Below are 22,477 nucleotides of genomic sequence, written 5' to 3' on the forward strand. Positions count from 1 at the left end.
GTCATGTGCTGGTGAAACATGTGCATACCAGGAGGGGAGTCTGTGCCCAAAGTGCTTAAGAACAGCAGTTACATTTCACCACCTCACAAAGGCATCTTTCTGGAATCAAATCAGAAGAATATTTGTATAAATAAATACTTGAATGTGGCTGCCATTGGCAATACTAACCAGTCTTAGGGATAAATGTTCTTCTGTGAGGTAAACCTAAGTGAAATGGGTGAGGGGGAGACTCCACTGCAAAGGCAATGCAACCACACAGGATTTGCGCGCATTGCAAAATGAAGAAACTCAGAGCCCAGGACACTTACCCTGGCCTCGCTTCTCTGCTAAGAGATATAGATGGTACTGAATTAGCTCACCTTTAAGGCCAGCCTCCCCACCACGTACTAGTTATCTGCTTTGGTTTGCATCCTTCTTTCACACCACCACCAGCTTACCTGCATTTGATCGTTTCTTTGGATTTTTGAGACTTCGGCATCTGCCGCTCATGGAGCTGCTGTTCTCACTCATGGAGTCTTGAGCTGAAGAGGCACTCCCCGTCGCCTCGCTGTCCCTCATCATGCTCTCGTAGCCACTGCTCCCCCCGCTGTGGTAGAACAGGGCTGTTTTCCCCATTGCAGGGGGCAGCTCCCCGCTCAGGACACTGCTGTTGTCACTCCCATGACCACTGCTGCAGCGGTGAGGTTTCCGAGGAGGGGTGATCTTGCTGTAAGGTGAAGGCAGCATGTGAACGGTTGGCTTCTCATCTCCAGGAACGCCCCCACGCTCATCTGCCTCTGAGCTTCCCCGCGGCTGTAAGCCTCTGGCACTGGTGCTCCCTTGGAGCAGCTCCGAAATCCGCCCATTGACGGCCCGAAGGGGCAATTTGGAAGCAAGGCTGGAGCCCCGGTTTCTGCTGAGGGACTGTGTTGACCAGGACATGTTCTTCCCACTCGGAGGCAAACTGGAGCTCTGCCCTACAGACTGAGGCAGAGACTTGGTTGAGAAGCTGAGCGTTTTGGTGGCAGATGCAGACAGGCTGCGGGCCTTGGGACTTGCCAGCAGGAGCTTGCTGACTGCAGAGATCTTCGACTGGCTGGCTTTCGGGGAGGCACCTGCAGACTGGGAGAGGCCCGAGTTCGTGGGTGAGGACATGACACTGCGGCTGAGGCTCCTTCCAGCCCTAGGCATGGTGGTGTCTTTGCCAGGGCTCATTTTGGAGCTCACAGAGGACAGGCTTTCTGCTCTTTCCAACGACAAACACTCATAGTGGCTTCCTGTGGACCTCCCGAGGGAGTTGGTCCTGCTGGCAAGCTGCTCCAGTTTGGCACTGAAGAGCTTGCTGCTGCTGTTGTTGCTACTGCTGTCGATGCCAGGGCCCTTCTGTTTGGCATTCAGCTCCTCGGGGAAGCTGGCCAGGAAGGACCCGGGCTGGCTGGAGGGACTGCTCGTGGTGCTGCTGGCTGCACTGTGCTGGGGGCTGGCTCTGTTCTTCTGATCCAAGCTTGACTTTCTCACCGGTGGCAGAGGAGGGGTCCCTTTGGGACGAGTGAGGACACAGTGTTTGGGAGAGGCCATTTTCTTGTCAAGGCTAGTCTTAGAAAACTGAGGGAGGGCAGGACAGCTGACTCCGCTGGTGTCAATGGCAGTAGGATGGAGGTGACTGTCAGGCTCCTCCAGCTTGCTTGCCTTTGGGAGCCCTCGAGGGAGGCTGCCATTCTTCAAGCCGTCACTGGAATGAACAGGGCTTTGGGTTGCAGAGCTGGATGCTGCCACCTCACACCCATCCACAATCCTCTTCAGACTGTCAAATCCTGGGGAGATAGAGGTGTCCCCATTGCTGCTGCTGCTGCTAAACCTGTCCGCTGAGTACTGCTTTGTGCTGTGCTCGGGCTCGGCTGAAACTGCAGCTGTGTCAGGCCTTGGCCCATCACTGCTCCCAGAGCTATCCTTTTTTACATCTTCTTCTCTCTTCAGCCAAGGGTCTTCAAATTTTATATCCTTCTTAGCACTGGATTCTTTCCCGTCATGGGGATGAGCAACCTTTGGGTCTGCAGTTACTGCCGGTACAGCATCATCAGTGTCTTGTGCTTTGAAGGGATTAACGGCAATACATGGATACACAGTAATGTTTGTCTTCATTGGGATGTAGCCTTCACAGCTGCTGAGGCTTGCGGTGTTTTTGATTGTGACAGTAGTTTTCCCTAGAGCTGATATTTTACAGCCTTTGATGGGTGGCACTTTGCCGAAAGCTTCCTCCCCCATTTCCGACAGTATAAGCATGTTGTCAGTCACTGGCTTCTGTTTGTCACTTACGCAAATCATGCTGGCACTTTGTATGGTGCTTGCAAACTCAGAGACAGGGGGTTCTGCCATTGCTTCCCCATGCCCATAGCACGCCTGGGCTATGAAGCTGTGGCACGACTGTTCACCATCACTCCCTGTGCTCATTTCACTCAACCATGAGCTGATGGATGAGCGCCTGCTGCCATCATCCTGGGATTTGTCATCCAGACCCAACTTTGGAAGTGGAAGGAATTGTGTGATGCTGACTTCAGACACAGGTGCTGCACTGGAGTAACATTCAAGATCTTCAGATATGCTGCTGATAATACTGACTGGCCTAGATCCAGAGGCCAAAGCCTGAACAGAGCAGTCACTGTTAAAACTGATGATACTGGTTGGGCGCCCATTGTCGAGGACCCCACTAATGGTTAGCTCTTCTACAAGGGTGAACACCAGCTCATCCTCTCCATTCAGCTCTAACGGTTGCTGCACAGTCACCATGGTGGTGCTCAGAATCTCCTTCTTGGATTCTGGAGAAATGCTTTGTTGCTGATTTTCATCAAGAATGGTCTCTTCAAAATCCCCATTGCTGGAGGACACTGACTTCTTCATGATCTGAGGGCTCATGCCTACAGGTGGGGTCCGGATTTCTGGCTGCAATAAAGATTCGCTAGATGTCATCCCAGTATCCTTACTCAGGGGAGCTGGGGGGGGAGTGGAGCTGGGCAGGACTCCTTTCTGTGTATAGACCTTGCACCTCTGGGAAGGTGACGTTGGTGGCTTGTACTCAGATGTCTTTGAGAGGCTCGCAATGCCAAGCCGGGGCGATCCCATTGGCCGAGGTTTGCCTTCCACAAATCCACAGGTGTTGAGACCTTCTCTGCTGCTTTGCAAGCTGGTGCTATGTGCTAACTGACAAGAGCTAAGCTCTTTACTAGAGCTGCCTGTTACACTCCTGGGAGAAGAAGGAGTTGAAACATTAGTAAGAGCTCCAGAAGGAACAGGGGAGTGATTTCTCTTAGTTTTGCTGGGAGTTGCATTTATATTTTCCTTGGCTTCTCTTTCAGGATGCTGACTTTCTGGCATTGTATCTTCCTTATCTGACTCTGGTAAGTGGCTAAGCTCTGCCAGCTGGCTTGAGACAGAGCACTTAGACATCTGGTCTGAGCTAAATTGAACAGGCATCTCTTCAAAGGGAAATTTGTCTGTCTCTTCACTGCCATCTATGCAATCCAGCCTCTCCTGGAGCTCTGCAAAGGTGTTGCACTTCAGGCAGTCTCTTTCAGATGTGCTGGGTCCTGATTCACTAACTTCCTCCAACCTGCCCTCGGTTTTGGTCTTTTGCAGAGCAGGAACTATGGGAACAAAGTCAGGGGGACCCTCATTATCTGTCAGTTCCTTATCAGAAAGGGCAGTGCCATTGGGGCCAACGTAAATCACCGTGTCACATGACTGCTCACTGCTGGATGAATAATCCGGATCACTTGATAAATGCAAAATAGGGAAGTCGGGGTCAACAGTGTTTCTAGAATGGAAAGGCCTCAGCTGGGTTGGCCTCCGCATCCTGCCCTCCTCACAAGAGCTCTCTCCTCCAGAAGAACTCGATGTGTACTGCAATATGGGAGAGAGAGAGAGCGCATGACATTTCAGCATTGCAAACAGCTCCTTACACAAAGCGCATACACAAAAAGGTCACAGTCACATCTAAACTGGGAAACCTCCAAGCTAGGGCATAGAGCTCTGAAGCTTCCTAACCATAGTCCTACAACCAACACACAACAATGTTCAGTGGAGAACCCAATGCCCCAACTCTGTGTCACACTCGAAATCATGACACTTCCAAAAAAAAAAGTGAACAAATGGATCAGGATCTCTCCCTTAATTGAGCCTGGCAAAAGAAATCAGGTATTTGGCAAAGGCTTTGCTGTTTTTGTGTGTGTGTGTGTGTGTGTGAAGAGGAACAAGAAAATTCATTATACAAATAAGGCACAGAAAATAACGACAATCCCCATTTGGTCATACTACCAGTCAGATGTCCCTGGAGACACACTGCTGTGATGGTGCATGGACTGAATCCCTTCACTCGTCTCTTCAATCCATTGATAAAAAAAGGTTTTGTCAGTCCATAGGCTACCAATTTAAATGAAACTCATAAAATTCACTCATTGTGCCCAATTCACACCATAAGCTGTACAGAACGAACCAGGACTCTAAAACATGAAAGTGGATACAGCCCATCCTCGCTCCTTGGAAAAATCTATCACCCATATTTAGAAGCAGTGGGAATAAAAGGGGTATCAATGCTGGCAACAGACACACTGCTTTGCATTTATTTTGCTCCTGCTCTCTCTGAGAGATCTCACAGAGATCTAATTCTTCATTAACCCCAATTTCCTTTAACTCTACAGCAGTTTCATTCCTTATTATTTCATTAGCACTAAGAGCATAACTGAAAATAAATGCTCTCTGACGGCTATATCATTAAATGAGGCCAGCTTACAAACCTGCTATAGCAGATATGTCTGAACTCGCTCCTCTATGTCTGAAGCTGAAGCGTTTACCCGCCCCTAGTCTCTGCTACGCGCTCTAAGCCACTTGCCTAGGACAGGGTACATACGACCCACACACTTTGGAATTGATTACTGATTTTGTTACATGCTGCTCTACCCAATCAAGGATCCTTTAGGGACCTCCTTCCTCCTTCCTCCACCATTGCAAGAAGAGAGTTATACATTGTCTTACCTTAGTTTTCTTTTTCTTCATCCTGAGGACCCTTGATGCTATCTGGATGGTGGACAGCGTCTCAGCGTAGTTCCCCGCAGCGGCTGAAATGTGAGCTATCATTGTGGTGCGGCAGTTCATATTCCCCAAGGACTCCCGAAGCAACATGGTGAGCTTGCTGTCTCTGCAAAATAAAATGAATTAAGGCTACATTAGCGAGCAAGGTTCCACTTTGACCATCGTGATGTGACTTGGGTCTCAGCAAGATTTTTTCTCCTCTTTTTAATGGAATCCTAATTAGTTTCCTTCCTGAGGTTTGCAGTATGTTGTGTCTGCAGCTGAGCATGCTGAAAGACCCTGGACTACAATTTAAACTTCTTTCCACTTCCCAATTTCTCCTTTCTGTCTTCTTCGAGCCTCAGTCCTTCTGCACTGTTACCACTGCCAATACAGAGATACAGACCAGCACTGGAGACTGACTGTTAAGGAGCCGCTGCAGCAAACATCAAACTGCTGCCCTTTTCCAGTGCACAGTGTGCAAGCAAACTCTGGCCCAGCTCTGGAGGACAAGAGGGTAGTGGATTAGATTAGAGGGCCCAAATTTTTTCTTGCCTGCTAAGGCACTGCATAACTTAATAATAATACTAGTTAAATCACTTGAATTAATTTTGGATGATTCTGGTGAAATACAAAACAATCAAGCCTTAAGACTTCACACAATTGTTCTTTCATATCAGATCTTTTCTTCCACCGAGGCGAGAATCAGATTTTCTGTTCTTGCCATTTACTCTATTGTTCAGCATAGTATAGCTTTTGAAATGCTGATGCCGTATTGTGGGGCTGTCTGTGACTGGACTAGGAATAGGAATTGTCAAGCATGACAATTTTAACAGCATAATAATGCATATATAATGCTTCTGTGGTGGTCATCTAATCCTGTAGTCAGAAATGCATGACACAATTTTTAAAGAGAGCTTTAGCTACAAGGTGCACAGGTCGACTGGCTAGTTAGGTGGGAAGTGGCATCCTCTTGAAGAGAGCCTCTCACACACTAAAAGTTGAGGGTAATTGCTACATATGGCCGAAAGCAGAGACAGCATCAGCCTGATATTTACTTGTTGCTAAAGGAATTGCTTTCACTGTTGTAATGACAGCAGTAGCTTCAGTGGCTGGGGATCAGATTTTTGGGGCTCACTGTTTAGTATCTCCTAATGACCTACGGTGTGTGTGCGTCCTTGGTTGTCTACTTAACATTTCCAGCTCATGGGAATTCTCCATAAAGCTGCAACTGCTGGGAACTGAAGCTATGCCTACTGGGTGGGGCTGACAGACAAACACCAAAATTCTTGAACCTCTCTTTTAATTGAGTAAACAACAGCATTTTGGATGCATATTTTGATGCATCTAGCAAGAGGGCTGGGGAGCTCATAAATAGTGCTTCTCCTGAGATTTCCAGTACTTGCGATTTCAGCTAGGCTGGCCATACTGAAAGTAAAACATTTTTTGGTTCAGGATTTCTGCTTCCTTCTGCTCCAGACACATTGAAGAGAGTCTGGTGTCTTTGAGAAACAAACAAGTGTCCATAAAGACTACACTGAGATGGCCTCACTCATTTCACTTGTGACCTAAGGCTGCTTTGAATCCACAGATGCTGAGTTAATAGGCTGCTGTATCTCAGGTTAGTGGTCCTCCTCTCCATCAAGGAATAATTAAGATGTCAAATTTTGTACATCAGTTACTGCCACTCCAATGCAGAGTCACACGGAAATTATTAACATCTGCACAGAAATCAATAACAAGACTTTCATTTCCTAGTGCTTCTATCATAGCAAAACATGAGACGACAGGGGAAAGGGCAAAAGAATACATTCTGAACATGTCGGTCTCCTGAGAACACATAACCCATGCAGCCAGCATCAGCACACTGCAGCATGGCTCTCCTAGAGGTATATGCATTATGAATATAAAATCATCTGTGCCATCTGCCTTGTACTGAAATACACACTTGCAAGAAGAATGACGCTACAGAGGAAATTCCTACTCTATAATTCAAATGATCCTCTGACATATATCAGATAGGAACTGAAGGGCAGATTTGTTTAGGATTAAAGCCTGACACCTAGCAGCAAAAACGCCCAGCCAACAGCGATTTATAATTTCAGAGTTCACTCATTCAGCACTGTCTGCATCTTGACTATCAACTTCACTTTGCACCCAGACAAAATAATTAGCCTCATGTCAGCACTGCACATTGAAAAATAAAATAAAAAGGAAGAAATTTGCTAAGCACGGATTTTTGTCTGTTCTGGACATTTTCATAAGACAAGTTCACCTGTTCATGGTTCACTGATCTTTCACAATAACATCTAACTTCTAAAGGAAAGAAAGAAAATCAAAGAGAACATAATAACACAAAAACGTGCGGCTTAATTTTTAACTCACCCTATCCTCATCAAGTGAAATATTGGTAAAATATTTGGATGTCTCACTGAAATTTGCTTGACAGACAGTGTGAGACAAAGTAGATGCTTTGTTCTTCTGAATGCTGACATAGCATTTCAGCCTGAAAAAAAAAAAGGCTCTGCATTGTTTCATTAGGTGATTCATGAGCTGATATTTGCAACAGCAAAATTTCCAGTGAAAGCAGAAGTTTTCCAAAGAGAAGCTCTGCACTTCTGCACTGGAAGAGCTTTGAGAAGGAAGACTTTTGTTGATTTTCTGGCTGTGCAAACTAAACTAAGACACATGAAATTTTGAAGAAGCTCACAGAAGGGCTGGTGCTCCTGGGTACACGTTGCTCCCTGTATTAAACAGAGGCTGGTTTGTGGAAGGTCCCCAATTTCTCACAGCACTACAGTGAATTGCACCAATGTCTTTATAGCAAAGGGGAGATCCTCAGGAATGCTAATGGTCCATTCCTGTTCTGCTCCACGACCAATAAAATGATATGCCAGAGCAGCACAATGACCCAATTTTATATACCTGTCTTAATTTTAAACGTACTTCTATCCCATCCACTAATGTTTTTATAGTTTAGGAAATTTACCATAGCCCATCATGAATATCGGGATATAATACAGAGAAAATGAAGGTGGGGTCAGAAGGATACCACACTTTAGACTCCAAAGTCCATTCTGCAGCCTTTTCAGTACTTAAAAGTTACCTCTGTTTTCTAACCGCATCACTTGATCTAATAAAATACATTGTCATTACTTGTAAACCTTTTCTTGCCTAGCTCCTTAGATCATCATGGCTACAGCAAAATACTACTAAATACTACTCATACATCCCATACAGGTAAAACTCCAAAATAAAGTATGCAAAGCTCTATCTCTGGAAAGGTCCAGAGGCAGGAGCCCTAGGGGCAGGAAACTAAACACAAATATCTCTAGGAAATATATCAGCAGGTACGATACAGAGGGCCCATAAAGGAAGAACTGTGCAGGTTGCCAGGCAGAAGTCTCCAGTTTGTTCCATGGATGGCAGCCCTTCACGTGGAGAGGAGCTCTCTCTTCTCCATGCTCTTCCCTTATCTCCTCCGTATTCCCACCTTCTCACATTACAGGAGCTACTGGAGGACTCATAGTGCTATCTTCTGAGTCTCTCAACAGTTACCACTAAGGAACCCTAGCAGGTATTAAAACTCCCCAAACCAGAGACTTGGCAGTGCTGCAGTGAACGCAGGGTTCTCTATTCCTTCTCTTCTGAGACTTCACCATGCAAACTGAGATCAGTGTAAATTAGTCCTTTCACTTGCTCAGTAAGAAGGAAAAATAGATCTCTTTATGCTTCTCTTACACATGTCTGTATTTTCCTTCCTTATGAATGATTAATTATACTCAGATTCAAACAATAGAGAATCCTTTATTAGGTGAATGAAGATCACGATACTTTTTCTTGGGCACTGCCTAAATCCCACTTGCCTACGTGCCTGCTTTTAAAGTCAAAGTCTTTAATTTCATGACTGCATCCTATTTTTCCACTAGACCCCTGCCTCAATCACTGCACAGGATAAACAGTGCTCACTGAACAAGAAGATATTCAGTCTTTCATTTAATCCTTGCCTTTTAATGTGCGGAGTTGTGCCTTATCTACTGTTAGGACTATACAAACTCAGCTCTGAATCCAGAATGGCTGATTTCTTCAAAGACCCTTTTTTTTCAGTGGATCTCATCAAGGCAGTAGCTGATGAATGCCTCTGAGGTGAGGTATAGAATCTCCTGATAATACCTGCAGCAGTGAAGACTTCACTAAGTACTGGTGTTTGGTGTGAAGCACTGATCTTTCAGAGTACTGATCATTATAGAGTCTTTAGTATTCAAAGTACAGCTAATGTTGACTTCCGTTGCAGAGAAAATGAGGCAGCTGATTCTCAATCTGGGTACCCAGAAAACCAGGAATATACAACTAATAGATCACCCAAAATTTTTAGGAACGCATTGACAGAGCCGGTTATGAAGGTGGTACCAGATCCCTTCAAAATATTCCCCTTCTCTTCCAGAGCCCTCCATCCCATATTCCATATGCCTTCCAACTTCTGCTACAAATTAGAGAAAGAATTTATCAACACCGACCAGATCGCTGTATAGTCCTGATTCATGTCCAAATCAGATCCTATATCTGCCTTGAAAAAGATAATTTTAGGGGCCGGGGGGAAATACTGCAAAGACAACACAATACAGAGCCCATGGGGCCAGAGTAAGTGTGCCAGGACAACCTTAATTTTGGCATTTCCTGCCCCTGTAGTGATCGATTTCACAATCTGAATGCTCTTATTACATATTTTTATGTAACTTTATGTGGATTTGTGTTTACACTTCAATGAGACACCAGCAAGCCTGGAACCTTCCTACGTATTAAAAAGACAGTTGCTGAACTAGCTGGCCAGCTGGCAGCAGCAGCTGGCTGCCACCTTTTGTATGGACAAGCAATAGAGAAGCGGAACATGACTCACAATTTACCATGAGGTTTTGTTAGTATTAGCTCCCCGTAGAGAAACAGTGAGACTCAGAAGCATGGCTACACCGTAGAAGAGCTGTGCTCTCCTGTGTTCACATCCTTTTTGCCACGTTATTCTCTCATCCGACAATCCTGTTCTATCAGTGACTATCCTGGCCTTTCCTCATCTGACCTGCTTACCCATTCTCATTCCCATACCACGATCTTCACTCCCGGCTCCTCACTTAGGTACCTCCACTTCATCCTGCTGTGGTCTAACCAGCTACACCGGACTTTGCCAGTCTTTAGTGTCATTGCTAGACCCACTCCCATTACTAATCTCTTTCCTTGCCTCTTGCTCCCGTTAACATCCTGCACTGCCACTGCCTGACCTCTAACGCCCCTCTCCCTGCTCACGTGCCCCTGACTGCTCACTGATCCCCAGCAGAGGAACCCCATAACCCCGCCATAATTTGGCAGGGCTGACTGCGTCACACTGCATAGCCGAGGCACAGGCCAGGGTGAGGGGGCATGGCATGGGCAGTGCCTCCCTGGATCTTCCTCTGTTAGGTCCTTCAGCTTTACGAGAATCCGTGTGAGCAATGTGTTTGAAGTGAGCTATGCAGAAAAGAGGCAAATGGTAATTGCTTTTGTTTAGGGCTGCAAAATAGAATTCATGAATAGAAAATGAAGCAATAAGAATAAATATCACGGTCAGGAAATTCGGAGGAGTCTTCATTGCCCAGCATCTCATTCTCTGTATGGAAGGGGCAAGCACAAGACTGTTCCACAAAACAAGGGAATACTGGAGAGGAAGATCTGGCTGAAGTCTTGGAATAATGATTTTTCTGTGGAATTATTTAACCAATCCTATTATATGCTTTGTTTCATTTGTTTTCCCCCAACTTAATAACAAATGTTTTCTTTGTCTCCCCCTGCCTCTCACCCCACTGCTATGAGGATTTTGGCTATTCAGTGACAACAGCAGCACCATCAGGCATAGAAATAATAACATTCCACCGGGGATACAATACAATATTATAACTAAGCTTTAGGACTTGCAAGGGTGTGTGTTTGTGCTCTCTATTAATCATATACCTTAGTGTCTTCCTAGGCACTTGGCCAAAAGGAGAAAGTTGTGAACTCCCTCAAGGTGTTACTGTTACAGGATCAGACTATGTATGCCCTCAGGTGTCTTGTAATCTAATTATTTATAGAGGTATGTCAAAGGAAAAATCTCAGTAACTATGGTAGTTATTTTTGATCATGAAGTCTTAACTCTGCTCCCTCGTGCTGATGCACTGCTTTATTCGTAGTAATAAATGCTTGCATAACGAGGGAATCACATAAATACTCCATTTGGTTTTGGCACTTATTGCATGGAAATAATCTCTACAGAGGACATTTTATAGCGTAAAAGGCACAAACCCAATAGCGGATGTTACAGGTGTGTAACAGCTGAGTTCATGATGAACCAGTATAGTTTGCTTAGCTGTGTCTTTCCTTTCTGTTAATAATTTTGATAGAGGGAAAGAGGAAATGGGAGAAACGTGTGTAGGCACAGGGAAAATGAGGCCATGTGGAGTGATGCTTCAGCCATGTAAGCCTGGCTTTGTTAGCAGAAGGAAGCGAGGCAGCTGAAGAAAGATGGGTAACGTGTTGGACCTTTAACCTGGGGAATCCTTCACCTGGTGAAATGAGGCATTGGGGAAATAATGAACTTGTTCCAGGTGGAAGCTGACTAGCCTTAAAGGGAAAATTAAGCAAAGTGGAAATCTCCACTGCCACTGCAGTTAGTATAAGGTACACTAGAATTCAGAAAGGTTCATGTACTGGGAAAATCACTATCACATCTGGAAGGAATGTGACGCTGCAGCAATCAAAAGCAGGAGAAAGGTGTTGCTGCATCCAAGCATGGGATAACAGGGACTTATACTTGAATTCTAGTATTACAAAAGGTTTATAAATTGTAGGGCGTTCCCCCCTATAATTCTTGTCTTTTAAGAGTCTAACTATGCAAATTTCATACTGCCAACAATCCTTTTGCCTGTGACAACACATGACCATGTTGCAGAAGCACAAAATAGCATCTTTTGTTTATTTTCACCAAAGACAGAAAAGAAAATTAATGACAGAAGGACAGAGTCCCAATAGCTCTGGCTCCACTGACTCCTTGAAACAGACTGTCCCTCTCACCATAAATGGGCTCATTCAAGAGCTGCAGCTTTTGTATAAAAGTTGACCCCAAAGCTGACAAAACTTCAGCGGTCTACAAAATGGCCAAGGAGTATGTTATCCAAAAATGACATAAAGTGTCTTTGGAGGTCCTGCTGACTGATCTTACCGAACTTATCCATAGTAGAACTATCTCACACAATAAAGCAGTCGTTATCACACTCCTGCTCCACTTTTACCTAGGTATCAAAGAGCGCATGGTTTCTGACATTGCCAGCCCAGGTCTGAGTGCACACCGTTACACTAGCCTTGGGGAAGCACAGAGAAAGATGGCCCCTCCATCTTCTCATTTCTGCCTTGTGCCACCAGTGGAGCTAAAGCAGGACGGGCTTTATTTAAATAATTCATGAGACAAAAAAGCTCCTTGCAGTCTTTGCCCCAGCTACATGAATTTATGTGGTTTGGTTCAGGTGCACTTTGCACTTTGGCAATATCAAACTGAAAACATAACCCCTTATTTACAGGTCAACACGTTACTCAAATGAGAGCTCAGAGATCCAGAGGTACTTTGAAGTCACAGCAAGAGCAAGTGTTGGGGTGGGAGAGCAGCTCTACTGGAGACCAGTGATGGTTTCAGAGAGAGGACTGCACTGAAGATGGACACAATGATCCCTCTCCCCTCTGTACTCCAACCTGCAGCACATTCACACGCAACCATTAAAAACACACAAACAAAGCTCAAAGATAATAAAAAAGCAAAAGGATCCTAGTGGTCTGTCTCATTACAGTGCCAGCTCCTAATAAATTCTAGCTGAAAAACAGAAGCTCAATTATTCCAGGGAGCTAATTAGGCTCAGCAACTATATGTTGGAGTTAAAGCCAGATTCCCCAAAACCAGCAAAGCCACTGGTTAAGAAAGCCTGCTCAGCAAATAGACTGTGATTTACAGGAGAAAAAAAATCCCCACAGTTAAAACCAATAATGGTCCAGATTTTAAATAATTTAAGGACTCTGCATGTAGCCAGGCTCTAAGCTAATTTCTATCAAGCTACACTCACAAAGGGAAGGAAAAAGCCTTCCTTCCCCCCATACCCCTCCTTGTTTGGCCCCTTACTTGGAAGCATTACAGCAACCACAAGTTTGGCTCAGTTTATCTCTGTGAAGCCATTTGGTTGCTTTATATGAGAAAACAACAGTCGTATCTGCTGCTGAATAGCAACTGGAGCAGCTTAGGAGCCTGCCTGCTGCTCTCTGGGCTGCCTGCACCCTGGCAGCACAGTGGGAGCACTGGGAAGGGAAGGACTGGACAGTGGCTGGCCAGTGCCTGTGCCTATAGGGCAGCAATAGGGGAAAATACATAGTGAGAAGGAAGCATGAGGAGACATCCCCTGACAATCTGCTGAGGACACGTTCTGGAAACCACCTTCACACCAGCCACCCTGATGGCTAATACTGGCATGAGCACAGCAACGATATCCAGCAAGGGCATTTCCAACATCCCTCCATCAGCATGAAGAGCAGGATCCGCTCCTGTTGCTCAGCAGCTTCGCTTGCAGCACTGCTGCCCCCAGCTCCCGCCGCTTTCACAGGGCCAAGCAGTAGGCTGATTAAAGCGAGACTCTCCACTCTGCATTCAAGAGGCTAAGCAAAGGGATTGTTTTTCAGAAGGCCTCGCTGCCAGTGTCATCTGCTGGGGTCACATGTGCTGAAGAGCCACCATCGGTGACAGCCCCTGCAGAGAGGGCAGGGCACTGCAAACAAGGACGTGCCTACCAGACTGGCACAACTCTTGCAGGCAGCTAGATGACCGTTTCAGCTGCCTCTCTGGTGATGACAGCACGGTGATTTGGAGGGGGGACAGTAAGGCTGCTCGCTGCCACACTGAGCACTCCCATGCTGCCCGGCTGGAGGCAGCCCATTGCTGCGCACGTAGCAGCACCCGTGAGCCCAAGCAGCAAGCAACAGCACTTTGCCCTTTGCTTGCAAGGAGTGTTATGATCCATATGTAGCGAGAGTGGAACACCCGGGTTATTTCCTCAAATGAAAATTAACTTCAAATGTTTGTAATTGATCCATGAATATTCATGATCTTTTGGGAGGATTTCATAATTACTTCATTCTGGTTAGGCTCATTTGATCTGCAGTAGCGACAGCAGTAGTTTACACTCCTTCATCAAGATGCCAACGATTTGGCAGCATGACCTTCCCAGTTTCCTGTGCTGGAGAGCAGCTCTAGTTATCCTAATTGCAATCCCAAATGGAGTGGTACCTGAAAATAAATTGACTGCTGTTCAGTTTTAAAAACCACTCCACTTGGCACTGCTACTAGTGTAAATAGATGACATCTCCAGGAAACTGGGAAGGTCACTCAGCAAAATACTTCACATTTTGATAAGTAAGATTTTATATGCTGACCTCCTAGAGCCTTCAGCCCACAGCAATATAGCAGAAGGCTGTGAAAGTGCACACACTCCTGTGCAGAAAGGAAAAAGGGGAAAAAGAAGGCAGACTTCAGCTGTCATTAATATTATGAAAATTATACAATTCATCTTATGCCACTTCCTAGATGTATTCCCAAAGAAACTTAGGCTTAAGAGTTCATACTGCCTGTGCACCTGCGCCTAAGCTTGCCTCATCACCTCCAGCAATAAACTTCTATCCTGTTAGCCAATTTGAAGAAAATTTGAGAAAATAATATAAAAGCCTCAAAGATAGTAAGTCTCTGTAAATGCTGTGAGAATTGATGGCTGGGTGGATGGAAAGAAATTTTATTAGTGGTCCCACAGAAACAAGACTGAAAGTCCTTTAACTCTGCTCTTGAACACACCAGAGAAAGAACACAGAAGAGAGAAATTCCCAACCACAGAGGAACTTTCAGCCAGTATTTATACCCTTTTGGATGTCAAAATTAAGAGACAAATTGTTAGAAACATAATTTTCCCCATGCTGATGCTCTCAGAACTGTTCATTTAAATCAATACACCAAAAAATAAACACTCATATGAAAGCGGGTCCTGACTATAAGCTGTCAAAACACAAAGTAAAGCTGTGAAAGTATTAAACTAACATCATTAAATCAAAATAAATAGTCAGAAGCCTCAAGTCGCGCTTCCATCTTTGGTAATCACGTTATTACCTTTTAAAGGTTCCTTTTCATATATGGCTCCAAATCCTGCTTCACAGAGAAGCATGAAACTGCTAAAAGCTGCTAAAAGAAGCAGTCCCTATCCATTAGCAAGGAAGATGGACTTTGCAACAGCCAAGTGATGTGCTAACCTAGGATGGGAATCAAGTAGGTGAAGCAAGTTCCAAAACAGGAATTTTTTGTTTGTCATCTCCCATTTATCAGTGGGGGACACACTGAGCTCAGTTGCTTGGCTCCAAACCATCTAGGAATTAAAAAACCGTGACTGTTATTTAAGAATACTGTATTGGCATGGACAGGCAATGTGTACAGGTCCTAGACAATATGCATGCCCATCTCCTAAAAATCTGAGTAAGTAATAAAGTGGCTAAGTATGGACTTAGCTGTCTAACTTTACACATTCCTCCTCTTTTGAGAAGTGTGAGAAAGCTGAGCTTCTCCTTTACGCTTATCTTCTTTAAAAAGCAAAATGGTCTAGAAAGCTGGTTTCATTTCACAGACTCCATTTATTTACTATTCAATATATAGTTTCAGGGTCAAAATAAGTTTTTTAGACACCTGCAACGATGTTTGCAGAATCTGATGAACACAGCGTTCTCTGGCCTGCAAGTCCTTGGCCTCTATATTTGTTAGGAACTGGAGAGAGACCAAAAACTCCTTTCACATAAAAATGAATGGCCATCAGACAGCAACAACTTTTATCCACAGATGGCCTGAGCTACTCACACAATGGGCTGATTTAGAGATGCGATCAACAGTGATGCTGTTGATCTTGCATGGCAATTAAAGATCATAGATGAAAAGTTCTCTATCCATGCCCGGTTTTGGTGATATCTGAAAACAAGCTCCAAAACTGAGATTTTATGAACTGAAACCCATGGCACTGTGGTCCGAACCCAGTTGTCACTGAAAGCTACAGAAAGGCTCCCATAAGCTTCAGCAGGGTCTGAATTGGGCTTTTACAGATTTAGTGACAGGTTACACGAGATAATGAATAAAATAGTCCCTTCTGAAGTCAAGTACATGGCATTGAAGTTAAAACGTGCAACCACAGGCAGTTTTATGATGTTATTTTTGACAGCATAAAGCCAAATCTAGCAGCTGCTGCAGGGCAGTGGGAAGTTGGTCGTCAAGAGAGGGACAAGAAAACTAAATGTTTGGTTCTTTTACCCCTCTCATGCTCCATCATACTTTATTCATAGAGGACTCCAAATAAAACGTGAGGGACCCCAGTCTCCATAAAAGTACTACGCATGTTAGTAAAAGTGGCCAAATCAATGTATAATGATTTTAATGTGTATATATTTGCTATTTAAACCATTTGGAGATAGGCTGTATCAAATACATTTATCTTCATCTGTGCACCAATTTAAAATACTAATGATGCACATGCATTTGTCATGTTATCTGAAGTTTTGCTCCCCTTTTAAATGGATTCTTCTATTTATTTTGCCGACTATGATACCATTAATTAGACAAGTTCCTCAATAGGCTGTTATATCTCTGACGCTTCAGAGATCTCTTAATAGCCTGTGACAGCAAAGGAAAGAAACTCTTTTAAACTTGCCATTTAGTAATTGTTACATAGCTTGCAGTTTTACCTGAGGTAACTAGAGCATGCTTTAGAGTTTGATAGGTATCTATTATGCCCAGAAAATCAACTGTAAATTTGAGTATTTCCATGTTAATAGCTGCCTCTCCACAAGATTCGTAATTAGAACAGGCTTGTGAGTGCCAGAAAGTAATATACAACTACTGATGTTTGTATGTATTTAGTTTGAAATAATAAAAATATATCTCTTAACAAGTTAGCTGTTCAAAATCCCAGAAACACTAAAATAAAATTTCAAAGACAAGCTGAGCCAGTCTTACATAAAAAGCTCCTTTCAACCTTCAACCGTCTTCAGAAAGCCTCAAACTGGACTCCTTTACAGTGTGCCCGGAAGGTCCCCCTTCTGTTTACAAAGCCACTGCAGAAGCTCAGGAATTCCTGCAGGTGAAAATACTTGAGGCTGCAAGAATATTTTGACAAAGTACTCATTCTAGTCTTACGCTCTTTCCTTGGCATCTGATGTTGAATTTAGGCAGAGAGGGGATACTAGGAGGACATTTGACCTGACTCAGTATGGTCATGCTTATATTCTTGGTGTTAGGTTATAGTGGTTTACAGTGAGGCCCTGCAGCCTCCTTGCTGCATCCCCTCCACATGCCTGCTCCTAAGGGTGGCGAAAAATGTTTTTCAACGTCCAATCAACCCACTCCTTGTCAGTGTGTCTGGAAACACAAGAGAGGCCAAGAAGAGAGGCAGTCATTCCGTAAATGAGAGTGCATGGACAACAACCACAGAATGAGAAGGAGGAAAAAGAAATGCATTGTTGGGTCGTGTGAGCCTGATCCCTGTGGGATGTCATCAAAGCGAAGGTGATGCTTGGGGTGAGAAGAAACTCCTGCCCCTACCCAGTACAGAGAAACCTTAAGCATTTAGAAAACCCATCCTTAAAAATATTAGGGCTTCCTAGCACTGCCCACACACACTTCCATTTCAGAGTGGCATGCTGAAAGCCACCTACTTCTCTATTTGCCTATGCTCCAACACAGCCCTTTGGTTTCCATTGCTCTCACTCCCCGGGAACAGGAATGTTCCTGCCACATGTACAGACACCACTTACACTCCTTATCGTGCACTCTCTATTCCTTAACTCTGTTTGGGTATGCAAGCCAAATTCATTTAATCTTCTCTCACATTAAAAGCTATCCTGCTCCCCTTGCCAGTCTTGTACTTGTTTCAATCTGAATTCATCGTTCATCTATATGGGTGACCAGAGCTGCATCCAGGAGAGGAACTGCTAGCCCCTTGCTTAAGGGCATTACTATTCTTCTGTTTTCATTCCTAATGCCTGCTCAAACTTCATTATTTTCTCACTGTTACGTCAGCTGTGGACACCTGTGTTCATTAACCAATATGCCTAAATCAGCACACTCATACCACCCCCTTTCTAGCTGATGAGCTCCCAGATTCCAGTAGAAATAGTCAGCAGTCCATCAGGGCAAGCGCTTGCATTAGTGCTATTTCTATTATGGTAGCCCTCAAGGTCCCACAGCTGTTCCCATCTGATGTTCTGATCTTCCTTTGTACGGATGATGGCTCTCAGCTTTGTATAACCAGCCACTATGATTAGCGTGCTCCTGCTTTGTGTGCCAAGGCTGCTGGTAATAACACTAAATAAAATCTCTCCCAAAACTGGTCCTTGAAGAACTTCCCTGGTGGCATTCCCTCTACTCTGATAGCACCCACTTCAATGCTAGCTATTGTTGTCTCATCAGTCTTCACTATGTGATGCATCTTACAGCTCCTTGTCTTCTTCAGCTTCACTAGTAATTTCTCAGGAGACACCAATTCAGTTATTTACTCAGGTCTAGACAGATTATGTTTACCACTGTTCTTTCACCTAGAAATTCTGACATTAGGTATCATGTCTGCATAAAATGGAGAGTGAAGGTTGTATCCAAATGTATCCCCATTTTGGCAGAAGTGTTGAATTTAAATGCACAGACAGCTGTTCCAGATTTCCCTGTCTTGGGAACAGTCAAGATATTTCAAGGCTCACCCTCTGAGAAGACAATACCTGTTGCCTGGATTTACTCTAAAGTGAGTTTTAACTCAGGCCTTCAGGATTTTTTCCTCTCACATCTCAATGCTAATACTGAATTTTTGTTGTAGTGTGACTTTTTAACATCAGTGTTAACTTTTGCAGCTACTACAGTAATAAAAATTGATCACTTAATTCAGACAATCTAGCAGTGAACTCATTTAAGCTCCTCTCTTCTCTCTGTCCCTCCTCCTCCTCCATACACACTGATGAGCAAATCACTTAGAGAGGGGTTTGTCTGCTGACTGCATGAATTTTACTCAGCAGGAAAATATATTAATCTAATTGCATTTCAAATGGTGAGGATCTGAATAAATGAACAAGTTGTTCTATGAATAGAAGAATTAATGAAGACTAGTTTCCTGTGGGTTTGGATTCTGTGTTCCTCCATTTCCTACACTTCTGCTGTCCCCTCTTCTACAGTCCCTATGACCCCACCTTACCACATCCCACCTACTCATCTCCTCCAGCTGCAGCTCCTTCCTCTCTCCCTGTTGGCTTGTACGTGCTGGCTGGCTGGTGTTAGGCTCAGCTGGGTGGCGAGCCAGCACGCAATGGAGCACGTAACTGCTGGCTTCACACCTTCATGGCCCAGCCTGCTTCTGCTCTATTCCTCTCCCAGTCCCAGGAGCCTTGCAGGGACCTCCGAGATCTGAAGGCCTGTGCCTGTGTAAAATCTGATTGGAAATGGTCAATTAAGTGGCCAATTAAAAAATGTATTTGGATGACTAGCACTGAGGTGGTCTGATTGTGTATGCTTCAGCCTCTCAGGAGGTGGCTAAGTATCTCTCAGAGCACACATGTCAGAGTCACTCCTGCTTGCGGAGCTTGTCAGGCTTCACAGTTTTGAAGCACGACATCGCGCATAGCAGTCATTCCCACCACCAGCTACTGAGGACAGACAGGACATTTCCCATATTAGCATTATGAGAGTGATTAGAGCCTCCTAATTATAGCTGTGCGATGACAAAAATCTCAGTTCACAGATGTCAAGTTAGCCAGGCTTTTAAGTCTTTCATGTCCTGTGGCTTAGATTATTCCTGCTTTATAATTTTTCAGATCCACCTTATGATTTTATGTCCAATTAATTCTGTGGGAGGACAGCAGTTCTCCAATGAACACGGAGGAAATACAATCAATAACAAATGGGCCGTTGGGAGAGTTCAAGTCATTATTGCATTGTTAATATTTTCCAGTATTTCGGGTTTAGGGTTTTTTGTGTGTGTGACATATGACATTAAATACATAGCCAATGGTTTAAGGGTCCTCTTGCTTTCAAAGCCACTACTGTACCAGTTTAAAAAAAAAGTAATAATGACCCAAAAGGGACCAAAGAAGTTTATACTTCCCTCAGTGCAGCAGATTTGCATATAGTGTAGCTAAGAGGTGTATTTGACCCAAGCATTTATAATTAACTCTTAACTCGTCATATATAAAGAAAAACTTTATTTTCATTTCAGTGTTTTCGTTGCAGTGTAATTCCAAGAAACACCAATTAGCTATCAAATGCTGACAACTTGCACTTATCACTGATTAGGGCTAGATATGAACTATAAACCTAGCACGTTACCATAGTGCAACAGCTCATTACCAGTCTAGCTTTCCTAGCTAATCTTTTCTACTAATTTTTATTTAGGGACCTTCTGGCTAGCTCATCTGAAAATTGTACACTAATGATCTGAGCAGAATTGTGAGCTTTAAACTGTAATACAGGACTAAAAATAATCGTGTTTGATCTCTTTATGTTATGATAGATGTCATTTAATCAATTAGCACAGCAGAATGTATCATTCCATTTCCGATCTGGCAAACATAAAAGAAAACAGAAAAGAGTGAGAGCTACACGCATCTCTAGACCTTTCCCACCATTATATATAGTATCAGGGAATGTTTAGGAGCACAGTCACTGAGACAGCAGTCAAGACACTATTTCCTGTGGATCACCTACAAGTCTACCACAGGGAAATGCCAAGGATGTGACTGCTGCTAGTAGAGGGGACGTGTCAGGGACAGGGTTACAGCACTGTGAATTGTGTCCTGTGGAGATGTCAGGCAGCAGCGTGGCCCAACAAGCATGCTGGGATGCCTGCTGCCAGTTAAGCCTCCAGAAAGGTTTAACATGGGGCGCTGGGCCCCTGGAAAGCCCCAGAATCAGAAATGTGCTTCCAGTTATGCTTGCCTCCTTCTCTCCTACCTGCTTGAGATTATGAAAGTATTTGAGAAACTGCAGCCAGAACTCACATTCTTAATAATCATGGACTAAAGATACTGCAGCAGTGACAATGAGTGCTTCAACAGTTTTTTGCCAAAGCTATATGATAAATAAAAATTACTTCTGAAATATATTGGAGATAAAGAAGGAAAATAATAGGATGTTTCATAATGTTACCAGTTGTTAATGAGTGAAAGGAGTAAAAATGGGAAGAGGTAGGTAGGAACAGGTAGGAAAATATATCTGATCCACACTCTCTAAAGCTTGTGTAAATTAAGGGCATCGTGGGATATAAAAGTTCTATATTTAATGAATAATATAAACAGATTGAGAGCCATCATAGATATATTTGAGAAGCAGCACAAGATCCCATTTAGGGGCTATCTCATTTCCTGCAATCTAACTGTGCTGGAGTTTCTTTTTTGAAGAGTACGAGATTCACTCAGCAATACCTATACCCGTGTTTACCGGTTCCTACTCTGAATGAGTCAAAAATAAAGGTGGTCAAAATGCACATTAATGCCTCGAAAACCAAATTATGTCAATAAATTAACCAAACATCCATTGCCGGTCTATACTTGTGCATTTCAAAACTTGGTTAATGGCAGAAGACAGTATGGTGAGTTCTCACCTAGCCCTGACCTTAAGACAATAAGTGCATAGCCTTTGATCTGCAAGAAGCTGGACCTTTTCGCTAAATATGGTGGCAGAGAACCTTGCTCCTTTAGGAGCAAGAATCCCTCAGGACTCCCCTTACTGGAACCTGCACAGCAAGAGGAGTAAAGATTTGCCGTTCTCTGCCCATATTTCTAGATTTCCCAAATACGTACACTTAAATATGCACAAGTTTGCAGATTTAACTGCCAGAAATGTTTCAATATGAACATAATCAGAGTGTGGGGCTGGGAGACATTCATTTACTATGAGAAAGGAGCCAGAAGGAGAAAACACTGCACATATTCCTATTGCATATTATAAGATTTACCAAGGAGAACTTACTCTCACATTCAGATACTGCAAAATACAGTTAAAGGTCATATGGGCAGCATATAATTTATAATGCCAGCATAGAATACTTAACTCTGTCCCTTTGTATTTAAGACAATAGTCATTGCTAAATTTTATTAGTTGGCTTCTGGCACAACAGAATTGTACTTCCAAATTCTGCAGTTTTAAAAAGGAAGTTATATGAAGCTGCAGTTACTGGCACAATTAATGGATAATACACAGAGAAGAATATAGAATTCATTAGATTTAATATGGATTACAGATTAGATATTAGTAGGAAACATTTGGATTTTTATATTTCTGGGAGATGAATTAAGGTGAAGCAACACACTGGTAATACTTATGAAGCATACAGTTATTGGT

General features: G+C 43.7%; 1 protein-coding gene across 1 annotated transcript in view; it reads right to left on the reverse strand.

Annotated features, from left to right (window-relative positions):
- Positions 1 to 22,477, reverse strand: part of KIF26B (kinesin family member 26B) — a 295,671-nt gene that overhangs the window by 17,334 nt on the left and 255,860 nt on the right. The window contains exons 11-12 of the mRNA XM_054197213.1: positions 5,008 to 5,170; positions 438 to 3,876 (exon numbers count right to left, since the gene is read on the reverse strand). Coding sequence (XP_054053188.1) covers positions 438 to 3,876; positions 5,008 to 5,170 — 3,602 coding nt within the window. The remainder of the gene's footprint in view (positions 1 to 437; positions 3,877 to 5,007; positions 5,171 to 22,477) is intronic.

Source organism: Rissa tridactyla, chromosome 3 (assembly GCF_028500815.1).
Source record: "Rissa tridactyla isolate bRisTri1 chromosome 3, bRisTri1.patW.cur.20221130, whole genome shotgun sequence".
Taxonomy (NCBI): Eukaryota; Metazoa; Chordata; class Aves; order Charadriiformes; family Laridae; genus Rissa; species Rissa tridactyla.